At 39.6% G+C, this 22,309-nt stretch overlaps 2 protein-coding genes across 10 annotated transcripts in view; one reads left to right on the forward strand and one right to left on the reverse strand.

Moving 5' to 3' along the window:
* The window catches only part of LOC117805035 (pollen-specific leucine-rich repeat extensin-like protein 2), an 87,574-nt gene extending 86,666 nt beyond the window's left edge, over positions 1-908 (reverse strand). For 3 of the 7 annotated variants that reach the window (XM_034673582.1, XM_034673585.1, XM_034673588.1), the window contains exons 1-2: positions 441-908; positions 302-340 (exon numbers count right to left, since the gene is read on the reverse strand). The gene's annotated coding sequence lies outside the window, so the exon portion shown is untranslated. The remainder of the gene's footprint in view (positions 1-301; positions 341-440) is intronic. The other 4 variants (XM_034673587.1, XM_034673586.1, XM_034673584.1 and 1 more) reach the window with 3 other exon arrangements.
* On the forward strand, positions 41-21,015 carry pah (phenylalanine hydroxylase). Of its 3 annotated transcripts, XM_034673589.1 has the most exons (15): positions 41-138; positions 1,351-1,469; positions 1,741-1,884; positions 3,240-3,359; positions 9,856-10,039; positions 13,926-14,014; positions 14,554-14,621; positions 16,021-16,217; positions 17,840-17,975; positions 18,063-18,132; positions 18,222-18,278; positions 18,536-18,631; positions 19,009-19,142; positions 19,230-19,345; positions 20,522-21,015. In XM_034673589.1, exons 2-15 carry the CDS (start codon positions 1,422-1,424, stop codon positions 20,563-20,565), a joined length of 1,503 nt encoding a protein of 500 aa, XP_034529480.1. In that variant the 5' UTR covers positions 41-138; positions 1,351-1,421; the 3' UTR covers positions 20,566-21,015. The 3 variants fall into 3 exon arrangements, with proteins under 3 accessions (XP_034529480.1, XP_034529482.1, XP_034529483.1); XM_034673591.1 differs by having other exon boundaries at positions 52-138; positions 335-1,884; XM_034673592.1 differs by lacking the exon at positions 41-138 and having other exon boundaries at positions 1,353-1,469; positions 1,597-1,884.
* The last annotated feature ends 1,294 nt before the right edge of the window (positions 21,016-22,309 follow it).

Consider the following 22,309-nt stretch of genomic DNA (forward strand, 5'->3'; position numbering starts at 1 on the left):
CATCTACTTAGTGACTATTGACTATTGTTACAGATATATACAGGCTATGACTATAGTTATGGTATACATTAGACTACACAGTACAGTAGTTCAAAGTACTTATAGGAGATTTACATTGCACATTTCACAGTGTGTGCGGTATGTATATATCCTCATATTAATGCATTAATTATCAACGGGCTACTTATATTTACATGATACTATGAACAGTTTCTGCTAAATTCTAAATAGCTTCCAATGACAGCTAATTAGCATGAAGTGAATACAACAGTTGAAGACATATCTTATTTTTCATACTTACAAAATGTTATATTTATGTCATTTTTCCCTTCAGTGAAGTCTGTTGAATGCACACAGCGTATTATAACCTTTTAGACAGTTTCTAAGGAAGTTAATGTCAATATTTCGGCAGCTGAAAACATTTATGTCCAGTCACTCACCTCTGGCTAATATTAGCATGACGACATTAGCATTAGCTCGACGGACTGCACTGTTTTAAATAGGTTCCGGCTACATGTTAGCGTGCTAACATTAGCAGTTAGCTAGGAGCTCCTGTGAGGTTCAATAGCAAGCTAAACCGTTAGGCTAACCGAGCTGTTAACTACTTAGCATTAAGCTCAAATATTCGAATAGTTAAATTTCAGAGCTTACATTCGACGTTTAACTTTCTTAGTCAATAGTTTTATCGACGTTAAATCCGAATTTAACTCGAATACTGTCGACTGAAACTGAGGCCTTAAGACTAGCAGAGCCATTGTAATGTTATATGTTAGCATGCTAACGTTAGCTTTTTTTTTAGAAGGTGTACTTAGCGCGTTTTCAGGCTTTATATTATCCTTATTGGAGCGTTTAATTGGTTTATAGCTCACACAGTTCTTAATTAATCTGAGGCTGGTATTTTTTAAAAACTCCAATGTAATTAATTTTGCCTGTAGTATTGAAAGCCAACATTTGCACCTAATATTTATTCATAAAATGTGAAAAAATGATAGTTTAACCTCTTTAAATTAACTTTTCAAAGCGCAACTTCTAAATTATCATAAATGTCAAATGTCTGTACGCTTTAATAACAGAAAAACGACTAAATTATCTAATAATTATGCAGAAATTCGTTATTTTATTTTAGATTTTCAAAATAAAATTAGCAGTTAGCTCAAATACTATGTTGGAATATTTTTATAAGCTTTCCAACGATTGCTTTTCGAGGTAGAATAGTGGCATTTGCATTTAACTCTAATTACTGTCAATTTTACAGATTATTTTTTTATTTTTTTATATTTTCTGCAACAATAATTTGCACTTTTTTTTTTTTTTTTTACAATTATGTGTAAATTATTATTTTTTCATTAGGAGCTAACAGAAAATCTCAACTACTGTAAAAACCAGAAAAGCTACCAGTCCAGATCAAGCTTTGAATCACCATGACCTGGATGACTGAGCACCTTCGCAGAAAAGAGCCTCAGTTAAAGGTAATGCATAGGCTACGTGTTGCCAGGTCTGTCTGACTGTATATAAATACATACAGGCATCTTTACAGCAGCAGCAGCAGCATTATTACTTAAGATATAAAAACCACCCGGGGTATCCTCCATCCAGCGGTGGACAACCAGAACCAGATGTGGCATTGTATTTCTGTTTCACAACAACCGTCCCGTGACATACCGATGCTGAGGGGGGTGTGGTGTCACGTGGCCCGCTGTTTAAACGGAGGGCTTTAATAGACTGGAGCTGCACTCACAGAGTCCACCAGAGTCCAGCATCTATCCTGCAACACAAGCTGTTCACCTGAAGACAGAGAGGATGGACGCTGCTTACAAGAGGGTGAATGGAAACCATGGGCCAGCGGCAGAGCCAGAGCCTGGGCCAGAGGAGCAGGGGACCAGGGTAAATCTTAAAAATGACTCTTTAATTGATTTCTTTTAAAGTTTTTAAGAACTTTGCATTTATTTTCTTGCTACTTTCTTATAAAAAATAATACATAATCTGTGTTATTATGTCATTAAATAACAACCTCAAGCAGAAAAAGAAAGTTATTGCATATTACATCTGAAATCATGTTGTGTTGAAAGCAATTACAGCGACAATAATAAAGCCAGACATAGCTAGAATACTTCAATGGGACTTCAGACAAAGCAGAGACAAGTTGGGGGGGGGGGACAGCTGACTATACCGCAAAAAACAGACCATATGTGCTCTCATAATACACCTGGAGTAGATTACAGAACCCTGGAACAACGCAAACACAGAGTTTTCATCCAGTTGAGTGCAAGGTATCGAGGAATTTGTGCTGAAACTGCTTTTTTTGAAAAGCACTAAATTCACATTTTCCAGCAGAAAAGGCCAAATATGACCTAATTTAGCTCATCAGATGGGATTTTGTAGCGGCATCTGTCTGTTGTCAATGATTAATTTGTGTTTTGGGTTATCGATTTGACAAAAGTGGTAATCTGGAGTCGTCAAGGGATAGAATGACGGTTAACTTTAATGGTTTTTCTGACATTTTACAGTCAAAACTATGAATAAAGAAAGGACCTGCTCTATAAACAAATCTCCCCTGGTTTAATGGTTAACACAGCTGGCACTCTAGCAGTCGAATCAATCATTAAGAACATTTTTAAAATAAAATTCATTAAGAGTTAAAATCTACATCCGTAACATTTGAGGTGGTGCATCTGCAGGAAGTTTTGGCAGTGTTTAACCTCAATTCTTGATAAATCCTCTCATGTGCGGAGCATGTGGTCACTGCTGCAGCAGAGGCCGGAGAGGTTAAAGGTGTACAGGCTTTGAGCTTTAACATCAGACGCCTCGCCTGCTGAAAGTCATGGCTCTCACTCCAGATTTAATGCTTGTTTTCTGACACATGTCTTTGCTTAAACGCAGGCGCACAAGGTGAGGTCTGAACCTAAATCAAACAGAAATACAGTGATTAACCAAGCTGAGATTTACGCATCCTCTTAACCTATATGTGTCAAAGGGCCTGATTTAGAGCCCATAGCATAACCCATCACGGGGATCATAAGGAGATCAAGATAAACTATAAAAATGCCTGTGTTTATTACCCCTCCTTCTCTTTCACCGGCTCCAGCAGTAACAGTAGCATTATCTTCCCCATGAGGTTCCTGCTTTGAGTAAAAAGAGAAAGCCCACAGCTCAGAAGAAAAGCCGTAATCTTCTGCACGACTCCACATTGTAAGCCTCTTGTTGTTTCCTAAATCATGTCTTATTTTTTCATTTCGCAGAAGAGAAGGGGCTCTATGTATTTGGAGGAGGAGACCAACAACAAGTCAGAAGTGATCTCCTGCATCTTCTCCCTGAAAGAGGAGGTCGGAGCTTTGGCCAAGTGTCTAAGGCTCTTTGAGGTAAAGTAACGAGGGTACAGAGAGGTGTGACACAAACGTTAGCATAGTGTGGTTAAAATGCACGCTAAGGACGAGAGTGTGGGATGACATAAGAGTGAAATAAGAGAAGCTGAATTCTTGAATGTTGTTTTAAAAGTTGTGTTGAGATAATCCATACCACTCTCATCTTGTGAAGGTGAGGTTGCATGGATTAAAACTGGACTAAACCAAAAACTGCAAACTTCAACCCCACTTAAAAAACAATCTGAAGTTTAGTGTAAGATCTTAAAAGTAGTCGCCATGTTGCATCCTATTCTGGTCTTCATCAGGGCCGTTGTCTTCAGATCACTCTCACCTGTCAGCTTGAGCAACTGCAGAGCTTAGAATGAAATTTGGGAGCAGGGGGAGGCAGCTTCCTCGCCTCCTTCCACATTAAACAATGAGATACGTACATTAAGCTCACTAACTCACACAGTATATCTAGTTTCACATACAAAATGAGCATTAGATAATCAACAAATGTATTGGATTTCTCTCTCTTACTGCATCTTTAAACAATCAAACCCAAGCATTACTCCTCAAAAACAAGAGCCAGAGTTATCAGACTTGAGGGGTGAATTAAGCAATAAACTAAACACTAACTGTAGTGAAGAGATGTGTGCAGGATGACCTCCCTAATGTGAAACAAAAAAACAAACATTATATGACACAACATGTTAATTATTGAGCCTCAGAGGTGCTGAGAGCTCGATCCTGTTCCCTTTGGACGACTAAATATTGAGGAAGTCACAAGTTTGGAAAACCTTCTCATTCAAGGGTTTGTATTCATTTTAATTATTGTAAACACTGTAGATTAATAACAAAGACATCAAAACTATGAATGAACATATATGGAATTATTTAATTAAACAAAGCAGAATCTGTTTTATATTTTAGATTCTGTAAAGTAGCCCCCTTTTTCCTTCATGACAGCTTTGCACACTCTTGGTATTCTTTCAGTCTGCTTCATGAAGTGGTCTCCTGGAATGGTTTCTAATTAACATGAGCCTTGTCAAGAGTTCATTTGTAGAATGACTTGCCTTCTTAATGTGTTTTGAGACCATCAGTTGTGTTGTTCAAAGGTAGGGTTAGTACACAATGGATAGCCCGATTTGACTACTGTTGTAATCCAGATTATAGCAAAACCAGATTATTTCATAGTTTTGATGTCTTCAGTATTAATCTACAATGTTGAAAATAATTAGAATAAATAAAAAGCATTGAATGAGAAGGTGTTTCTAAACTTTTGACTGGTAGTGTATGTCCCAGAAATCCAAAATAAACTCCTTAATCCAGTTAAAGTGACAGTATCTGCTCATTGAGTTACTGTTTAACATTACACATAACAGGTTAAAGAGACGTGTTCTTAAAATGTCAACTCATCGCCGTCTTTGATAATCTGGTTGAACATGTAACTGTACCTGAATGTCAGACGGGCAACTTCAGGTTACGTATACGATGATCTGCAGGTTGGTCTAGTTTTCATGTTTGTGGCCTGCTCTGACCTTCTGAACGCCAAAACTAAACACACAGAGCTTATCTCTGATGCATGTGTGTGCTTTTTTACGTGCAAACATGACAGGTGACTCTTTGATCCACTCACACCCCCTCAGGTTTATCAATAATAATGAAATAAACAAACACCTGTCACTCACTTGTTGTTTGTTTGTGCAGAGAAGAGATTTGATTCAGTCGTCAGAGCTGCACTAAGGCCACATTTTTAAAACATTGATCCTGAAGTTTGGCACTTTTATTTCTTATTTTTTTAAGTTATATATTTTGGGATGTTATGTTATTATTTAGAGAGGATAGGACGGTGGATAGAGCAGGAAACCTGAAACCTGGAGAGAGGGTGAGGAGTGAAACGCAAGAAAAGAGGCGAATACCGGCTGTCTGCTTTTGGATTACAGCCTCTGTACATGGGGCGCAACTTAGCCATGAGGCCAAACCGGCGTCCCAAGGCACATTTAATTTGTGTTTCCTACTACATATTTATACTCCTTTACTTTCATGACTGATGAAAACACACTTCAAATAAGTCCACTGCGGCCTCTTTCAATATTAAAGGAGCAGTTCAGCAACTCAGTTCTGCACAAACCTGGGGGATTCACAAGTGATGTAATATCAAATATCAAAGCTGCAGATGTTGATACTCCACGTCGGTTGGAGCCTACATTTCCCATAATGCAACTCAACAGCATCGTTCCCTGCTTCAATAATCATCTACCAGAGTCAGCACCAAGCGGCAACCTGTCTAAAGATATGAGTCCAATGTAGAAGTGTTAAAAACTGCAGTTCATCGAGTGTCCACTAGAGGCTGGCTCCGGAAGTACCGGAAACCACATACACACCCATTCATAGAAGACGATCTTTACAGCAGAAATAAACATGTTTACAGCCTGGTACGAAAAACCAGTGTAGTCTGGATAGCTCATTTCTGGATCGGCACACACTGTGCGGGGGTGAATTTTTCATAACACGGCAATTTCAAAGATATTAAGAATACAAGTTTTCCATTATGAGAGGCACAGCTGACTTGATTGACAGGCGGGAACACTGTAGCTGTTGGGGAGGAGGCTCAAAGCCTGCCTCTTTATGTCACACTCGCTCGCCAGCAGTTATGTTGAGTTCAACTATTTCCAATATGGCTGCCGCCGACGTCACGGACACTACGTCCATTATTTATAGAGTCTGTGATGTCAATGCACCTTTAGATACTGGTTGCATGGTATTACTTCATGTGTCATAGTCCAGTATTTTGTAGAGATGTGACGCACAGCAAAGGATTTAGTGAGGTGCTAAGTGGCGGTAAACAACTTTAAATTAAGTGTTGCAAAGTCTGGTTCCATCTGTAGTTTTCTTTTATTAGGGGAGGTTTCATCCCTCTGGCTTTCTTCAAGATCATTACAAGTAAAGGAAGCAGATTGTGCAAAATTTTTTTTAGGATATAACAGAACACACTTAAACCGTGTTTTTAGATCAGGTATTGTTCACTCCAGTGAAATGTGTAATCCAGGACTTTAGTGGAGAGTTTTAAAAATGTAATATCTGTAATCTGAGATAGTGACGTGAAAGTTTGCAATGACAAAAAGCAGATACATGTTGTGTGTGTGTGTGTGAGAGAGAGAGAGAGAGAGAGAGAGAGAGAGAGAGAGAGAGAGAGAGAGAGAGAGAGAGCTCTTATTGATCAAAGCCTCCAGTGCGTACGTGACTGAATGACAGTATGAAGGGAACACTGACTGGCAGCGCTTCAATTATTTAATCTTCAACACGCACACCATAATCAAAGTTCAAGTTTGCTCTCCATGCAGGCAAAACACAGAAGATGTGTCCCGAACAAATAGTCTGAAACATGCGAAACATCCCCGAAAGATGTTTTTGGTTCTAGGGATGAGGAAAACATTTATGTGCTGGTCTTCTCGGCCATGTGCACGCTCCAGTGGGGGGCGGAGAAGTTTGCTCCAAATGCTGCTCTCCAAATGCAGGAGTAAACATCAGGATCCTCTTTGAACCTATGAGCTTGCACTTTCCCAATCCTCCCCCTGCTCCACCCCCCCCCTTCTTTTCAGCTTTTCTATAAAGCAGGCCAAATGACCCCCAAGCTATCAACACCCCCTTTCTGCAAAGTAACATATGCTGAATATCCTAAAAACCCAGCCTGGGGTGAACAAACTGCACTTCTTCCTCGTTTTAGTGCGTTTTCTGCCAAATGGAAAACGACTGCTTGGCTGAAGCATGTGCTAACGTTTACCCGCACAGACTTCAGTGTTTATCCCAGCTTCATTCCCATCTTGTGAATGTGTAATCTCCCATTCTTTAGAAAGTTGCACCCCGAGAACTACAACTCTGTTTATCCGCATGTGCATGTGACAAAGCGCATGTGACACAGCGGCGGGGTTATCATGTGACGATACAGAGCCACACGCCAACCTTGACCTTATGCAGCAGTCAGGGCTGCAGGAGAGTGAATGTCACCGGGCTTACACAATGGAGCGCGGCGCTTAGGGGTACAGAGATCTGTCAGAATGACCCCTGCATGCAGCGCTGTGCAGGGTTTACAGTCTGCTATGTAAAGCTGGATCAGGGGAATAAAAACAAACGTCAAAGTATTTCCTTTACTTTGTTATCTCTGTGTTGTTTTGGATCTTTTCTCTCATATTTTGACTTGAAAACACCAAAAAAAGTGCACATTTCAACATTGAAGTGTGTTTGTGTTTCATGATTTAGCTCCACCCCAGTCTGGTGTTTGTTGTTGTGCAATGCAACAAATGTGCAAATATTTGGTGCAACATCCACATTTTGAGCTCAGGCATTTGCAGCTTCTTTTGTATAGTTCGTATCTTTGTTTTATCAAGCTCTAGCAAAGTTCTGTGACTATTTGGTTTCAAACATATTTTCCTTTAAATGTAAATAGTTTAGATTTAGAAGGGTAAAAATGTTAGGCAAGGCAAGTTTCTTTATAAAGTACCATTCATAAAAAGAGCAATTCAAAGTGCTTTACTGAGTGAAAAACAAAAACCAGAATAGTAACAATCAACAAAAACACACAGCAAACACTTCAAACATTAACATTTTATATGTGGCTAGTCATGTTTGATCTACTCTCTCTCTCTCTCTCTCTCTCTCTCTCTCTCTCTCTCTCTCTCTCTCTCTTTCTCTCTCTCTCTCTCTCTTTCTCTCTCTCTCTCTCTCTCTCTTTCTCTCTCTCTCTCTCTCTTTCTCTCTCTCTCTCTCTCTCTCTCTCTCTCTCTCTGTACTTATGTAACTTAATGTACATCGTAAATAGTGTTGGGTCTTATTATTTATTTAAATTAGGAGGGATTATTATAAATAATCAGCCCCCCTTCGCTGCTCTGAAGTCTGTAACTTGCACAGTTTTTTTTTAATTTAAGTTATTTAAGTTATACTTTTTGGCCTTTTTGCCTTTATTGACAGGACAGCTGAAGAGAGAAAGGTAATGTAGGGAGTAGAGAGCGGGGGAAGACATGAAGGAAATGGTTGACCAGCCAGGAATCGAACCGGCAACCCCTGCGACGAGGACTGTAGCCTCTGTATGTGGGGCGCTTAGACCGCTAGGCCGCCAGCGCCCCAACTTGCAGAGTCTTACTGTCCCGCCGGACACAGAATCACAACTGATCTTGTCTTAGACGGAATGAACCTTTAATCATTCGATTCATCACAGAACTTCTTCCCCAGGATTAAGACTCACACATTGAATCTTTACTGTGTTGAATCGCAGCCCGAAGCTGGCTCAGACCTCTTGAAACCCCCCCAGGATGCCTGTATGCCCAACATCTTATTGTAGATCCAATATCAGGGTAATTCCATAATGTCATACCTTGTCAGAAAATATCCAATTTAAAATATGACATTAAACAAACATGAGCATGAAAACATAACATATTTAAAAATCTAAGATCAAGTAAGAAAGAAAGTAAAATTTTGATTAAAAGTCAGTTTGTTAAAAGTTTGTAGTTGCAGAAATAAAAACTAAGGTTGAAAGATGAGTTTGCATCCATTTAAGGGGCGGAGTAAGCAGCTAAAAAGAGAATTTTTTTTTTTGCCTATGTAGGATAACAGGTTTTATTTGAAGTCAACTCTTGTGTTTATAGATGATTTATTTAATGGAATACTTTCATATATCATGTCCCAGAATTTATGAGGAAAAATGACACATATTAAGTTGATTAATTCAGAGTTTTTGGTCGTTTTAAAGCGCAGCAGTAAACGTGACGGTACAGAAAAGATGAAAGCGAGTCATCCTCTCCTCCAAATGCTAACCTGGTCATTCCTGTAGTCCCTCCTCGGGGGATGCAGGCCCCCACGGCCTTTAAAGAACGCTGTTATAACACAATGGGATCCAGATGGGAGAAAACGGGAGGCCCTGCTGCTCACAACCTCCTCTTCATGTAAGCCTATAGCAGACAGGGAACAACATACACCCCTAAAGTTACATAAACAAAAACACATTTTGATGGCATAAAACCACAACCCTCTCGTTCTGAACATTAAAATATTGAGCAGAATTGGGTCCAATTAGGTTTGGAAACATCCCAAAAGTCTTGTGCATGTGCTCTATCGTGTAAATGTTGGCAGCGCAGAGCGATCCATCAGACTCTAGTTTCATGATTTTGCAGCAAAGAAGTACAACATGTCCTGGGTTTTTCTCTGCATCAGCATGAGACTGCAGAAAACCGAGAAGTGAAGGCAGATCAGTCTGACCCAGGATGATGATGGACAGAGCTTGTATAAAGGCATCAATTCAGTGGCAGCACAACGCCCTCTGGTGGTGGAACAAAGTCAGTGCTGCAGCCTGTTGCAGCACACACATCCATGATTGTTTATCACAGATTATTATATGTTCTACTGTTTTATAAGGAGCTTTTTAAATGAACATTTTATACAACATGGAGACAAAACAATGACTCAAGTCTTATGATTACCTCCTCCTCCTTTCTTTTGTTCCTTTGTATAACAGGAGAAGGGCATCAACCTCACGCACATCGAGTCTCGTCCGTCGCGTATGAACAAAGAGCAGTTCGAGTTCTTCATCAGCGCCGACCCCTCCTGCTCCCAGGCCCTGGATGAAGTCATCGACTGCCTGCGCACAGAAATCAGCGGCCATGTGCATGAGCTGTCACGCAACAAAGAGAAGGACACAGGTTAGTAAGTGTGAGGATCATAAAACAAAGGATGTTTCAGAGTGACAAGCTTCACATATTGTTAGAGGAGAGTTTACAAGAGTTACTCAACATCTCTCTTTTTAACATGACCGACGATGAGCGCTTCTCTCTTTGAGAGAGAGGACATGACAGGATGACCAAAATTAACATTTTCCCTGTAGAAATTGGTGACTGAAAATCAAACATCAACTTTAATTTGGGCACAAGAGGAAGCCAGGATATCACTGACAACAGAGTGATCCTTCGGGGATCTCAAATGTTTGTGTTTTTAAAGAAATTCTGTCATTTTCACGATGCAACATAAAACTTTCTCTATGCTTTTGGTGCTAGAAGCTCATCAAAGCTCATTTAATTGTGAGTCTCGAGTAAAATCTATGAATTTCTGCAGTCAATAGGGTTTATCCTCTGGAGATCATGCACGTCTTCAAATTTTGTTCAAATCCATGCATTGAGGGAGAGATATTTTAAAACAAAGGTCACAATTTTGGTGCTTGAGGAAAAAAGGGGGATTAAAAGTCAGAAGGGTTAATCCTCTGGGGAGTCTTGATATCTGCATGAAGTTGTATGACAACCAATCCAATTAATGTTCAAGTATTTCATGTAAAAACTGCAAATATCAACCTCATTGTTTTACCCTATGTGATGTTAAGGATAATTTAAGCTTATGGGGTTCATCCTCTGGGTATCATGAATAAATTCATCAAATTTAGACCAAATTCATCCAGAAGATATAGAGATATTTCTTTTGATTAATGCAACTTTGACCTGCTGTCTCTGCTGGAGGAAAAGTGAAGGGATAACCAAAGTCGTTTGGGTTTATCCTCGGGGGAATATCTGTACCAAATTTCTTGGCAATCATTAAGCGCTTAAAGAAAAGACAGGGTTTGTCTTCTTTGAATAAGTCAGATAGAGTCATCTCTTGGCCGTTTGATGGTGCCAGGAAAAAAGTAAGGGGATAACTGAAGTCCTCAGGGTTTATCCTCTGGGGACCATAGAGATCTGTACCAACCACTTAATATGTTATAAGATAGATTCATCCTTTAGCATTCTGTTAGTGCTGGGAGAAAAGTCAGGAGATAACCAAAGTTCTTAGAGCTGGTCCCTACAGTTAATAGGATTCATCCTCTGGGGATTCATCTCTTGGGCGTCTGTAGTTGCCAGGAAGAAAGTAAGTGGATAACGAAAGTCCTCAGGGTTCATCTTCTGGGGAACAAAGGAATCTGGACCAACCACCATAAAACTTTGGCAGATTGATTCATCCTCTGGCACGAATCAATCCTTGCTTGTTGGTGCTCGGAGAAAAGTCAGGGGAAAATCAAAGTTCTTTAGATTGGCCTTAAAGTAATAAGGGTCCAACCTCTGGAGATCATGAAAGTCCAAATCAAATGATGCCAAAGTCCATGCAGTAGATGTGTTTTTTCATTGTCAGATAGATTTATCTCTTGGTTGTCTGTTGGTGCCAGGAAGAAAGTAAGTGAATAACCAAAGTCCTCAGGGTTTATCCTCAGGGGAGCAGGCAGTCCATCATTTAGTTTTAAAGGCAATCCACTACAAATCAGATCACAGCAGCTGAAATGGTCCTTTTATCATCAGGGGACAGTGTTGGGTGCTGCTGCACGACCCTCCAGCCAGACTGAGTCAGAGACAGTCGGAGTCGCCAATGAGACTGATGGCCCAGCGGCCACAGCTCGACCCCTTTATTAGTTGTTTCCAGAATGACATTAGTTTAGCTTCTGAGGACCAACAGGCATGGCAGGAAACAGAGGAGCTCTCTGTCCTGGAACATGGAGGAGGAGAACATGCCAAGGTCATGACAGGGAGACGGACAGGGCCACCACGGATCCTCCTTTGACCTTGGTGTAGACTCTGTGGTCTGTCGGTCAGGGTCAAGTGGACTAGGGGATATTTATGGCCTGTTTTGGAGACTGCCTGTTTATGGAGAAGCCTGGCAGGGACTCTCCGTCATGGCCTCGAGCCTCAGGCTGGACCACACTGCTCAAATGTAGATTAATGATTGGGCCCCAGTGTTTTTCAGCCTCATAAATCAACATGAAGAAGCAGATGACCCTCCATTGGTGTTCTGCTTAGCGTCAGAATGCCATGGCACTGTAAAAAAAGTCCTATAGCATGTCTCCATTACAAATATTAATGTTGATTTACACTGAAAATCACACTCAGATGTCAAACCAACAACCAAGCAAGCTAAGTATTAATGCATTCATGGTTTAAAAGAGAGAAGTCGAGCTCTGACCTGCTGATCTGTCTTTAGTTTTCGGCTTTTTAAGGTCGAACAGAAAACTGCTTTGATTAGAAAGTTCATTTTTGGGGGCGATTACTCCAGAAAGTCCTTTATTCATTGAGTTAAGTACAGCTGTGATTAGAATTACGGCTCTTGATCTTCTGACTCTTTGTTTTTCTAAAGTAGATTTCTTTGTTCAGATTTGAAGGTTTAGGTTAAGGAGGTTAACATTGTGTTCAGGCTAAACTATGTGACAGAGTTTGACTCTTTGATTTCCAAAAACTGGACTACATCTTGTGATCGGCTGAGTCTTACCATTAATAAATATGGATGACACGCCTCCATGCTCCTTCCAGGAAAACAGGGCCTGGATGGGGGCTGACATGTTGCACTGCTGCAGACAAACACAGAAGCTGGACTTCTACATCCCTTTCACTAACCAAAACATACATTACGCTTATTGATAAAACCTCAGAGCTCCCTGAGGCGGATCCAGCCCACAGCAGAAGAGATTATTGTGTTGATTTGAAGCAGGCACTCACAGTTTTCTTTCATAGTTGCCAATCAAAGTTATATGCCGTATGATAAAAGCTGACTACCTAACTTTTAAATAACATGAGGCAAAAAGGTGGAGTTGAGGCGGGCATTCCGCTTCCTCGCTAGCAGTTACAGTGTGGCCACCTGTTAGTCAAATAAGCCCTTAATTTAGCAAAACTTGCAACCTAAATATATTAAAAATGTATGAGTTATAAGAAAATTCATCCCCCGTACAGTGTGTGCCGATAGAGAAATTAGCTATTCAGACCAAAATATTTTTGAACCAGGCTGTAAACATGTTTATTTCTGCTGTAAAGATCGGCTTTTTTTAATGGGTGTGTATGTGGCTTTCAGTGCTTTCGAAGCCAGCCTCCAGTGGACACTCAAGGAACTGCAGCTTTTAGAACTTAACATATGCAAAAGTTTCACACTTCACAAATCAGCTTGAGCATGTTTGAAAAAACTTTATTTGGCCTGTAGTTTAATTTTAAAGCTTTGCTATAATGGAGGAGGCGGGGCTTATGACCTATACTCACCAGGGGGGGCTCTAAAAAGCTTGCCTCCACTCAGGATAGCTGTTCTGTCCATGTGTTTGATACAGTCGATATGAGACAGACTGTTATTGTCAGTTAAAGTAGCGTGGATGTGTTCTCCTATCTTTGGCACAGCAGCTTAGAGGTGCATTACCGCCACCTAGTGGACTGGAGTGGAATTAGAGAGCTGATTAAGGACAGGAAGAGGAATTTCGGCACACTATCTCTTTTATTTTGTGGAGATGAAATCAAGTTGAAGTTTAATATTCAGAAATAAAAAATGTAAACTTAAGGTGCTAACGGCTGTCACAGCTCAGTTTGATCATTTATAATGCTGCTAAATTCAAATTTCTGTAGGTTTTATTTAATTAGATTTCTATTTCTGGTGTTCTTTTGTTAAAGAGACAGGAGATCATTTTAATCATGCAAAAATATCCTGAATTCGTCGTTTGTCTTCACTCAGGGCAGTATTTACATGTAATTGATTTGCTCTCCACATTTACATGTTGAATGAAAACATTATTAACAGCGTGTAATAACTGTTATTACTCCGCAGTGCCGTGGTTCCCCAACGACATCCAGGACTTGGACCGCTTTGCCAACCAGATCCTCAGTTACGGCTCGGAGCTGGAAGCTGATCACCCGGTGAGGACTGACTCATCCATCACTGTCTGTGTGCCACATCCTGCCCCTGCGTGTGTGTGTGTGTGTGTGTGTGTGTGTGTGTGTGTGTGTTTGTGTGTGAATGCGTGTCCACTCACGCCCACGTGTCTTATGAAAGCCGAGATGACAGGCCGCACTCTGCCGTCTATTCTAATGGAAACTATGTAGACACACAAATTGATGTCATTGCTTTAATTGAGCCCCTATAATTATAGATAATTGCTCCCTTTTGCCACCGCCATTAAAGCGAAATGTATTCATCATAATCTGAAAAACACTCTACAAAGGCTTCATTTGAATATGTATCTGCGTGCTCTTATTACAGACGGAGTGCATAATGCTGTCAAAGGCCACAGGGTTTAGCCTCAGCAGAGGATTTCCACTCTTTGATTTAGCTGTGAGTGGCCAGGCTGCCCATCATGAGATCTAACATGGCTTTCCTTTGTGTGTGTGTGTGTGTGTGTGTGTGTGTGTGTGTGTGTGTGTGTGTGTGTGTGTGTGTGTGTGTGTGTGTGTGTCAGGGCTTTACAGATCCAGTGTACAGAGCCCGCAGGAAGGAGTTTGCCGACATCGCCTACAACTACAGACAGTAACTACTCCTTAGATTCTTTATTTCTAACCGTCTGTTTTTTAAGATGGTGAATAAATAACACTTTGCATTTGACACATTATTAAGAATATGATAAATTATATGCAGGTGGTGAATTATTTATGGGGCCATGGTCTTAGGATATTTATTCACAGGCAAACTGCCTTTAATGTTTTTGCTCCATCACAGAAAACTGGATTATTTTATTAGTCTGGAGGATTCAAAACTAGGATAAAGTGTGTGCACATGATTTACTGCTGAGCACTACTCATGTACTAACTGATGTAAAGGTTATTTGTTATTGTTTGTTGTTTATCTTATCCACCAGGACCCCTTTGGAAAGAGATTTTATATCTCATTGGGAATATTCCTGCTAAAATAAGATTAAAATGAAAATAATAATAATAAAATAGTTGATTTGTCTCTTAGTTTCAGAATTAGAATCTGAAATATTTTATGTATCCTGGGGGAAATTTGGTCATTACAGTTTATAAGAATATTTAATAATATTATTAGAAAGTAAGAATAAAATAAGAAGTAAATACTGAATAAAAATACATTTTTAAATAGTACAGAAGTGCAGAATATTAAGAATTAGCTATTGTGCTGAAATTAAAATAATATATACAAAGAGCAAATGGTTAGAATATTAGACAGTTAAACAAGTTAGTTTACACTCAGAGGGAGGAGTCGTACAGTTGATTGTTGACATTAATTTCCAATAAACAAATCTAAAAATCCAAAATACTACAATATGTATATTTATATGTATATTAATATATTTACACAGCTGGTTATTCTAGACTAAATAATATATACAGTATATACCTCTATGAGCAAGTATTATTTCCAACAATTTAAGGATAAGGAATTAATTAAAAATATGTACGTTTGTTGAAATGGATCAGTCAGTAAATTTATTTGGTACAATATAATAAAATATAATTATAAATATATATTACAATAATATAATTGTGTCATAACTCGTTTAGAAAGCTTCATAGGATAGTATTAGATCACTAAATAAATAATCAGACACTATTCATGTAAAAAAGAGACTTTAAAAGCTTAAAGTGGGTTATTCTGAATAAAACTAATTATGACTATTAATTCAGTCCATAATGAAGAAAAAGAATGATTTTATGTCAGCAAAATTACATTAAAAATTCACATTTTGGAAAACAATTTGTATAAAAAAATTCAGTGGGTCAGCGTCCTTGCTTTCTCTTGTTTCCTTTGTATAAAATAATTGTGATAATGCTGTAGTGACTTTCAAGTGATTTCTAAGTTTATATTAAGTCAAAGTTAAAGCCTTAACTAGATAAAATACAGTCTAAGTTTTCACACTGGCCTTAAACAACTCATAAAACTGATTCCACACCTCACGTCTCTGTTCCAGTGGCCAGGTCGTCCCTCGAGTGGAGTACACAGAGGAGGAGAGGACCACATGGGGCAAAGTGTTCCAGGAGCTGAAGACTCTGTACCCGACTCACGCCTGCCGCGAACACAACCGTGTTTTCCCCCTGCTGGAGAAATACTGCGGCTACAGGAAGGACAACATCCCCCAGCTGGAGGACGTCTCCCGCTTCCTGCAGTGTAAGACCCGATGTAGCCCGATGATGTAATCTATTATGTCATGTAGGTCAAGTCCAGAGCTGAAGCGACTCTCACTCATCATCACTCTTATGGCTCATTTTTATTCTTACGTAATGAACTCTGGATTCTGTTTGTCCCACAAAGCTTAAAAGCTCAAACTACACGTTAAAGTTTGTTTGGCATCAAGTAGAACTTTATAACAAAATTATGACCCACCAATGAAAAGGTCAATTTAATTCTTACACAACTGTCACAGTCAATTAAAAGCTAGCTAACATAAGGCTAGAGCGCTAGCTAATAAAATGAGTGAGAAAGCTAAGATGTAGCCTGCTTGTTGGTAGTTTTTAATTTTAAAAGCATGATAGTTTTTCATTTAGGTGTTATACCTCATAACTAAATGCAGCAGGAGTTACTAAAGTAGGGAAGAAACAGCTAATTGTTTCCACCAAGGTAGCTAGCTTATTAAAACAGAGCTAATTACAAAGATTAGCTCCGACTAGCGGCTTAAACTACTTTTGTTCATTCTTTTTCATGAAGTTGTTATCAGTAATCAAAAAGTAACCGCTTCAGTTGAGCTATTTATTGGTTATTTGGTCATAAATAAATGTGGCAATAGCTAAATTTAAAGGAAAAGTAGCTAACCGCTGTGAAGGCAGCTAGTTTGTGACGTTGAGATTGCAACTAGCCCACAGCTAGAGCTTCTTTTTGTCAGTATTAAGAAAATAAACACTTAAATTTAGTAATACCTCAGTCATTTAGGGTGTTACTTCCTAAAATAAATGTGGCAATAGTTAAATTTCAAGAAAAATAACATTAACTTTTCCTGCTAAGGTAGCTAGCTTATCAACCAAAGCTAATACTTGAGAATACCACTAACTAGCAGCTAAAACTACTTTTTTTGATTTCCATTAAGTGTAAGAAGAAAATAAACACTTTAACTGAGTTATATCTTAGTAATGTATTGTGTTACTCCTCATAATAAATGAGGCAACATTTCTATATGAATAAAATACAACTTTTTTTACCCGCTCAGGTAGCTAGCTTATCAAAGGAAAGCAGTTAGCTGGCAGCTGCAACCACTTTGGATAGATTTTAGAAAATAAGTATGATGCATTAGCAATTATCAATCAGTCAAAAAGTGTTTGTTTTATTCCATAAATCAGTATCCTGAGAATTCCCATTAAGGCTCAAGGTTACTTACTTTGTACCTGTAGGTAGATTTAGTTTGCAGTTAGTCAGCCTCCTTTTAACAACAACCAACAAACAGCACAAGTCAAGACAGGACTAACAAAGTGACAAAGTGCTCAGTACTAAAACCATCAATAAAATCAAGAAATAAGCAATCAATAAGAGCCAGGTAGAAATAAAAACATGACTCTAAATGTTATGATGAGGCAGCAGGAGGCGTTGTTGTAATGATATGTAAAGTAGAAAGTCGTGACATTATTGAATTAAATAAAATGTCCTCATTTGTTTTATTTTGGAAACACAGTTGCGTCAATGTGAGATGCAGGAGCTGCTCAGCCCTCCTCCTCCTCTTCCTCCTCCTCTAACCGTGCACTCGTATTCACCACAGACAAACACTCACCCCTCTTTCATCTCCCCGTCTCTCTCTCCTGCAGCGTGCACGGGTTTCCGGCTCCGCCCCGTCGCCGGCCTGCTCTCGTCTCGAGACTTCCTGGCTGGCCTCGCCTTCCGTGTTTTCCACTCGACGCAGTACATCCGTCACGGCTCCAAGCCCACATACACACCTGAGCCGTGAGTGTCTGAACTCAAATCCCACATAGAATAAAAATACACACGATTACTGTGACGTTAAAGAGATGTTTGTATTTTCTGATGCAGTGATATCTGCCATGAGCTTCTGGGACACGTGCCTCTGTTTGCTGACCCCAGCTTCGCTCAGTTCTCACAGGTAACCTCCTCCTCGAAGTCTCAGTGAATTATTGTCTTGATATAAGAAGTCTTCTTTTCTAATCTTCATGCTTTGACTCTCTTCTGCAGGAAATTGGTCTTGCTTCCCTCGGTGCCCCCGATGAGTACATTGAGAAACTTGCTACTGTGAGTATGAAAGAAACAAAGATAATGCATGCAGCAATCACCAAGAGATGGTGTCTGTTTCTGGGAAGCTAAAACCAAACTTCCTGTTAAGAATCCATTGTATAGCATCTGTTTGATGAGTTAAGAGCGCCTCTCTAAGAGTCTAAAGTTTGGTTTTAAAAATTGTGCAACAACCCTTTAAATAAACGTAACTTCTGTGACTTCCTGCACGAGGTCTGGTGGCTGCACCGTGTCCTAAACCCTGCGTGTGTCCTCAGGTGTACTGGTTCACGGTGGAGTTCGGCCTGTGTAAGCAGGGCTCAGAGATCAAAGCTTACGGAGCCGGCCTGCTTTCATCGTTTGGAGAGCTGCAGGTAAGAAGAGGAGAGCAAACATGTCTGCCATTGCATCACATTCACCTTGTTGCTCAACAGCACAGAGCAGGCAGTGGGTTAGTGGTTTTATGTGTCACTGGGGGAGCCACCCCGCCGGGCCCCCCCATGCAGGGTTCGGGTAAAGTGGTTCAGTGGGTAAGTGGAGGCAGAGAGAGGATGGGGCGTCTCGCTATCGAGGTCACAGTTACATCAGCGGAGGATGTTCACTCTGCCAAGTCACATCAGCAGAAAGAACATCCCTGAATGATGCTGCACTTCCTGTTTACTGATGGGAATAGAGACGGTCATTGAGAAAATCCACACGGCAGAAAGAACAGGATTTAATGTGTCGTCTTTTTACGCTGCTTTTCTTTCAGTACTGCCTCACAGACCAGCCCAAAGTCCTGCCCTTCGACCCCGACAAGACAAGCCTCCAGAAATACCCAATCACAGAGTACCAGCCCATTTACTTTGTGGCGGAGAGCTTTGAGGACGCCAAGGAGAGAGTGAGGTGAGGAGAAACAGAAGATGCAAAAACAATGACAAGAAAAATGAAACCAAGAACTTTTCCAACGTAAGTGTTTGTTTGTGTTTGCAGGAAATTCGCAGCCACCATCCCCAGACCTTTCACAGTACGCTACAACCCCTACACCCAGAGCGTGGAGGTGCTGGACAACACCCAGCAGCTCAGCAACCTGGCCGACAGCATCAGTAGTACGTGTCTACACTACATTCATTATACCACACACAATGCAAACATAAGAGCAAACAGATATCTCCTGTTTGTAGTAACACAAGTTTTAATGCTCTGTGTTGTATTGGGATGAAGAAATGTTGATTCTGGACCAGGTCAGGCTTTAAAAACAACATTTTCTGTATGTTTAGGAGCAGAAAACTAGATATACCCAGGAAAACATACAAATGTGGCAAAAACGAGTAATAATGTAGTTTCCCACAAAAGCTAAAATGCACTAGAAAGCTCAATGGTGCATCCAAAATTCAAGTGCCTTTAATCTACCTTCTTTAAAAGGCCACTATGAGTTTTCTATAAGTTCCAAAAAGACAATATATTGTGCAGAAATCATTAAAAGAAATGATCTCTCTCCTCAATTCAATCAATCAACCTTTACTTATAAAGCGCCAAATCACAACAAATGTTCTCCTCAGACTCTTTCCAAACAGAGCCGGTCCTCTATGTTCTATTATTAACAAAGACCCAACATCAAGACCGGATAAGATCCAGTCTCAACTTACAGACAGGACTCAGTCTGATCTCATCTTAATCCACCATGAGCAGAGCACTTTGCAGCATTTAGCAAGTTACAGTGGCAAGGACAAACTTCCTTTAACAGGCAGAAACCTCCAGCAGGACCAGACTCATGTTAGACACACATCTGCTGAGACCGTGTTGGAGAGAGGGATGATGGTCAGATGGAAAGTAGTAGTTGTAGCAGCTGGAGTCTGACACAGCAGCAGAGATCCAGAGGAACCTACGAGACAAGGGAGCTCAGGGACTCCAGAAAGGTCTATAGTTAGTAAGTTTGATGGGACAGGAAGAGTTAAAGTAAGAGACAGGCAGAGAGAGGAGAGAGAGGGAAAGACAGGATCCCAGTGTGTCAGTTCCTCTGGCAGTCTAAGCCTATAGCAGTATAACTAAGACCTGGTCCAACCCTGAGCCAGCTCAAACTATAAGCTTTATCAAAAAGGAAAGTCTGAAGCCTACTCTACTCAAGGACTAACTTCTTTTAACAGGCAGAAACCTCCAGCAGGACCAGACTCATGTTAGATAAACATCTGCTTTTGGTTTTGATTAATTAACTCATGAAACAACCAGTGACTTCACGTGTGTATACTGAACGTTTAATCTTGACATATTTTCTCTCCCTTCAGGTGAAATGGGGAAATTGTGCGAGGCCCTAAAGAAGCTGGAGTAACCGCAGCAGTTTTTTATCTTCTTTTCAACGAGCAGTTCTTCTGAGCATGCTCTTAAATTAGCTTTTCTTTGTATTAATATGAATATGCAAGTCAAATAACGGCGATCATGCAGTAATCCAATGAGTGTGTTAGATAAACTGTGTTGCCTGTTTCTTTTGTTGGATGATGAGGAAAGTGTGTGTAGCAGCTAGAGATGTTACTGTTGATATATTATTACAGTAGAGATGTTATTACGAGGCGTGTTTTTAAAATGAGGATGTGTGTCGGTTCAAATTAAAAACCCAATATGTGAATATCAGATTGAGCTCCTGATGTGAAGAACGGCTGAAACAAGCAGTATTATAAAGAACATGAAAACATGAAGAGATGATTTCTGTCACTAACTTTCATATCGCTTAATGAAACGTTTTGTATGTGCATGAAATGTAGAAATAAAACAAGAAATATTTCTCTGGTGTCTGTCTTTGACTCATTTATACCTCTAGCTATCATTAACATCCATTATTGTGCAATTCATCATTAATATAAAATATATAAATATATAAAAGCATTTAACAAGTTGTAATCATGTTGTCCTCAGCACACCTATACAGTTAAAATGAGGGATGCAGCAAGGCTTTAGGTCTTTGTGAGGTCCTTGTATCCACTATAAACAGCTTTTATGATGTTTTATAATCCATTTAAATATTTTTTATAAAATGCATATTAAAGCCAAATACTAGAGTACAAAGGAGGAAGAAAACTGAGTTATAAAATCTGTCCTTTTTGAACATTTGCAGACAATGATTCCGGTTGCAACTTCCTGTTTTTGCACGAAAATGCTAAATTAAAGAGAAGAAAGCACAATTTACTTGTATGATCATCTGTACACGAATAAACAGTGATACTTACAAACAAATGAGAGCACTTCTCACTTAATCTGATTAATAAAAGTGTGCAAATTTGAAGCAAATCATTAAAAAAGTTAGTTTTTCATCGTTCATCAACAGAATTCTATAACACTTCTCTTTGCAGCTCGTATCCAAGCCAAGATTAATATCATGTTAATGTGTCTGTACCAAGCAGCAACCTTCAGTCTTAAAATATGAAGCCCATGCAGAGGTGTTAAAAACTGCAGTTCATGGAGCGTCCACTAGAGGCTGGCTGCAGAAACACCAGAAACCACATACACACCCATTCAAAGAGACGATCTCTACAGCAGATTGTGGTTGAATGGTTGAAGTCTGAAGAGCTAAATTTTCTCTCAGCACACACTGAACGAGGGTGAATTTTTTATAACTCGATATTTGACTTCTGAGTTTTTCCCAAATAAGGACATGGCTGATTGATACAGGGTGTAGCTTTTAGAGAAAAGGATAAAGGCCCGCCTCTTTACCTCACACTAGCTGGGATGAAGTTAGGTTGTGTTCAGTATTTCCAATATGGCTCCTGCTGAGGATCAGCTTCAAAACAGGGCTTCAGGAACAGATGGGTGACATCACAGATGCTACGTCCATGTAATATAGAGTCTATAGACTGTATGGAGATATATAGGTGGTAATTTTCTGGTTTATTAAAGCTCCTGTAACACATTTTATATTTTCATATTTTTTATATTTATGATTGTTTTAATCTTTTATCTTTTGTTTTTTTCATTTTTCCAACATTATTCTATTTCCTTTTTATTGTCTTTATTTTCTTTCTTATTTGTAAAGCACTTTGCATTAAAGTAAGCATTTATGGGGTTTTTGCCCCTAAATCGAA

This window comes from Notolabrus celidotus, chromosome 21 (assembly GCF_009762535.1).
Source record: "Notolabrus celidotus isolate fNotCel1 chromosome 21, fNotCel1.pri, whole genome shotgun sequence".
Taxonomy (NCBI): domain Eukaryota; kingdom Metazoa; phylum Chordata; class Actinopteri; order Labriformes; family Labridae; genus Notolabrus; species Notolabrus celidotus.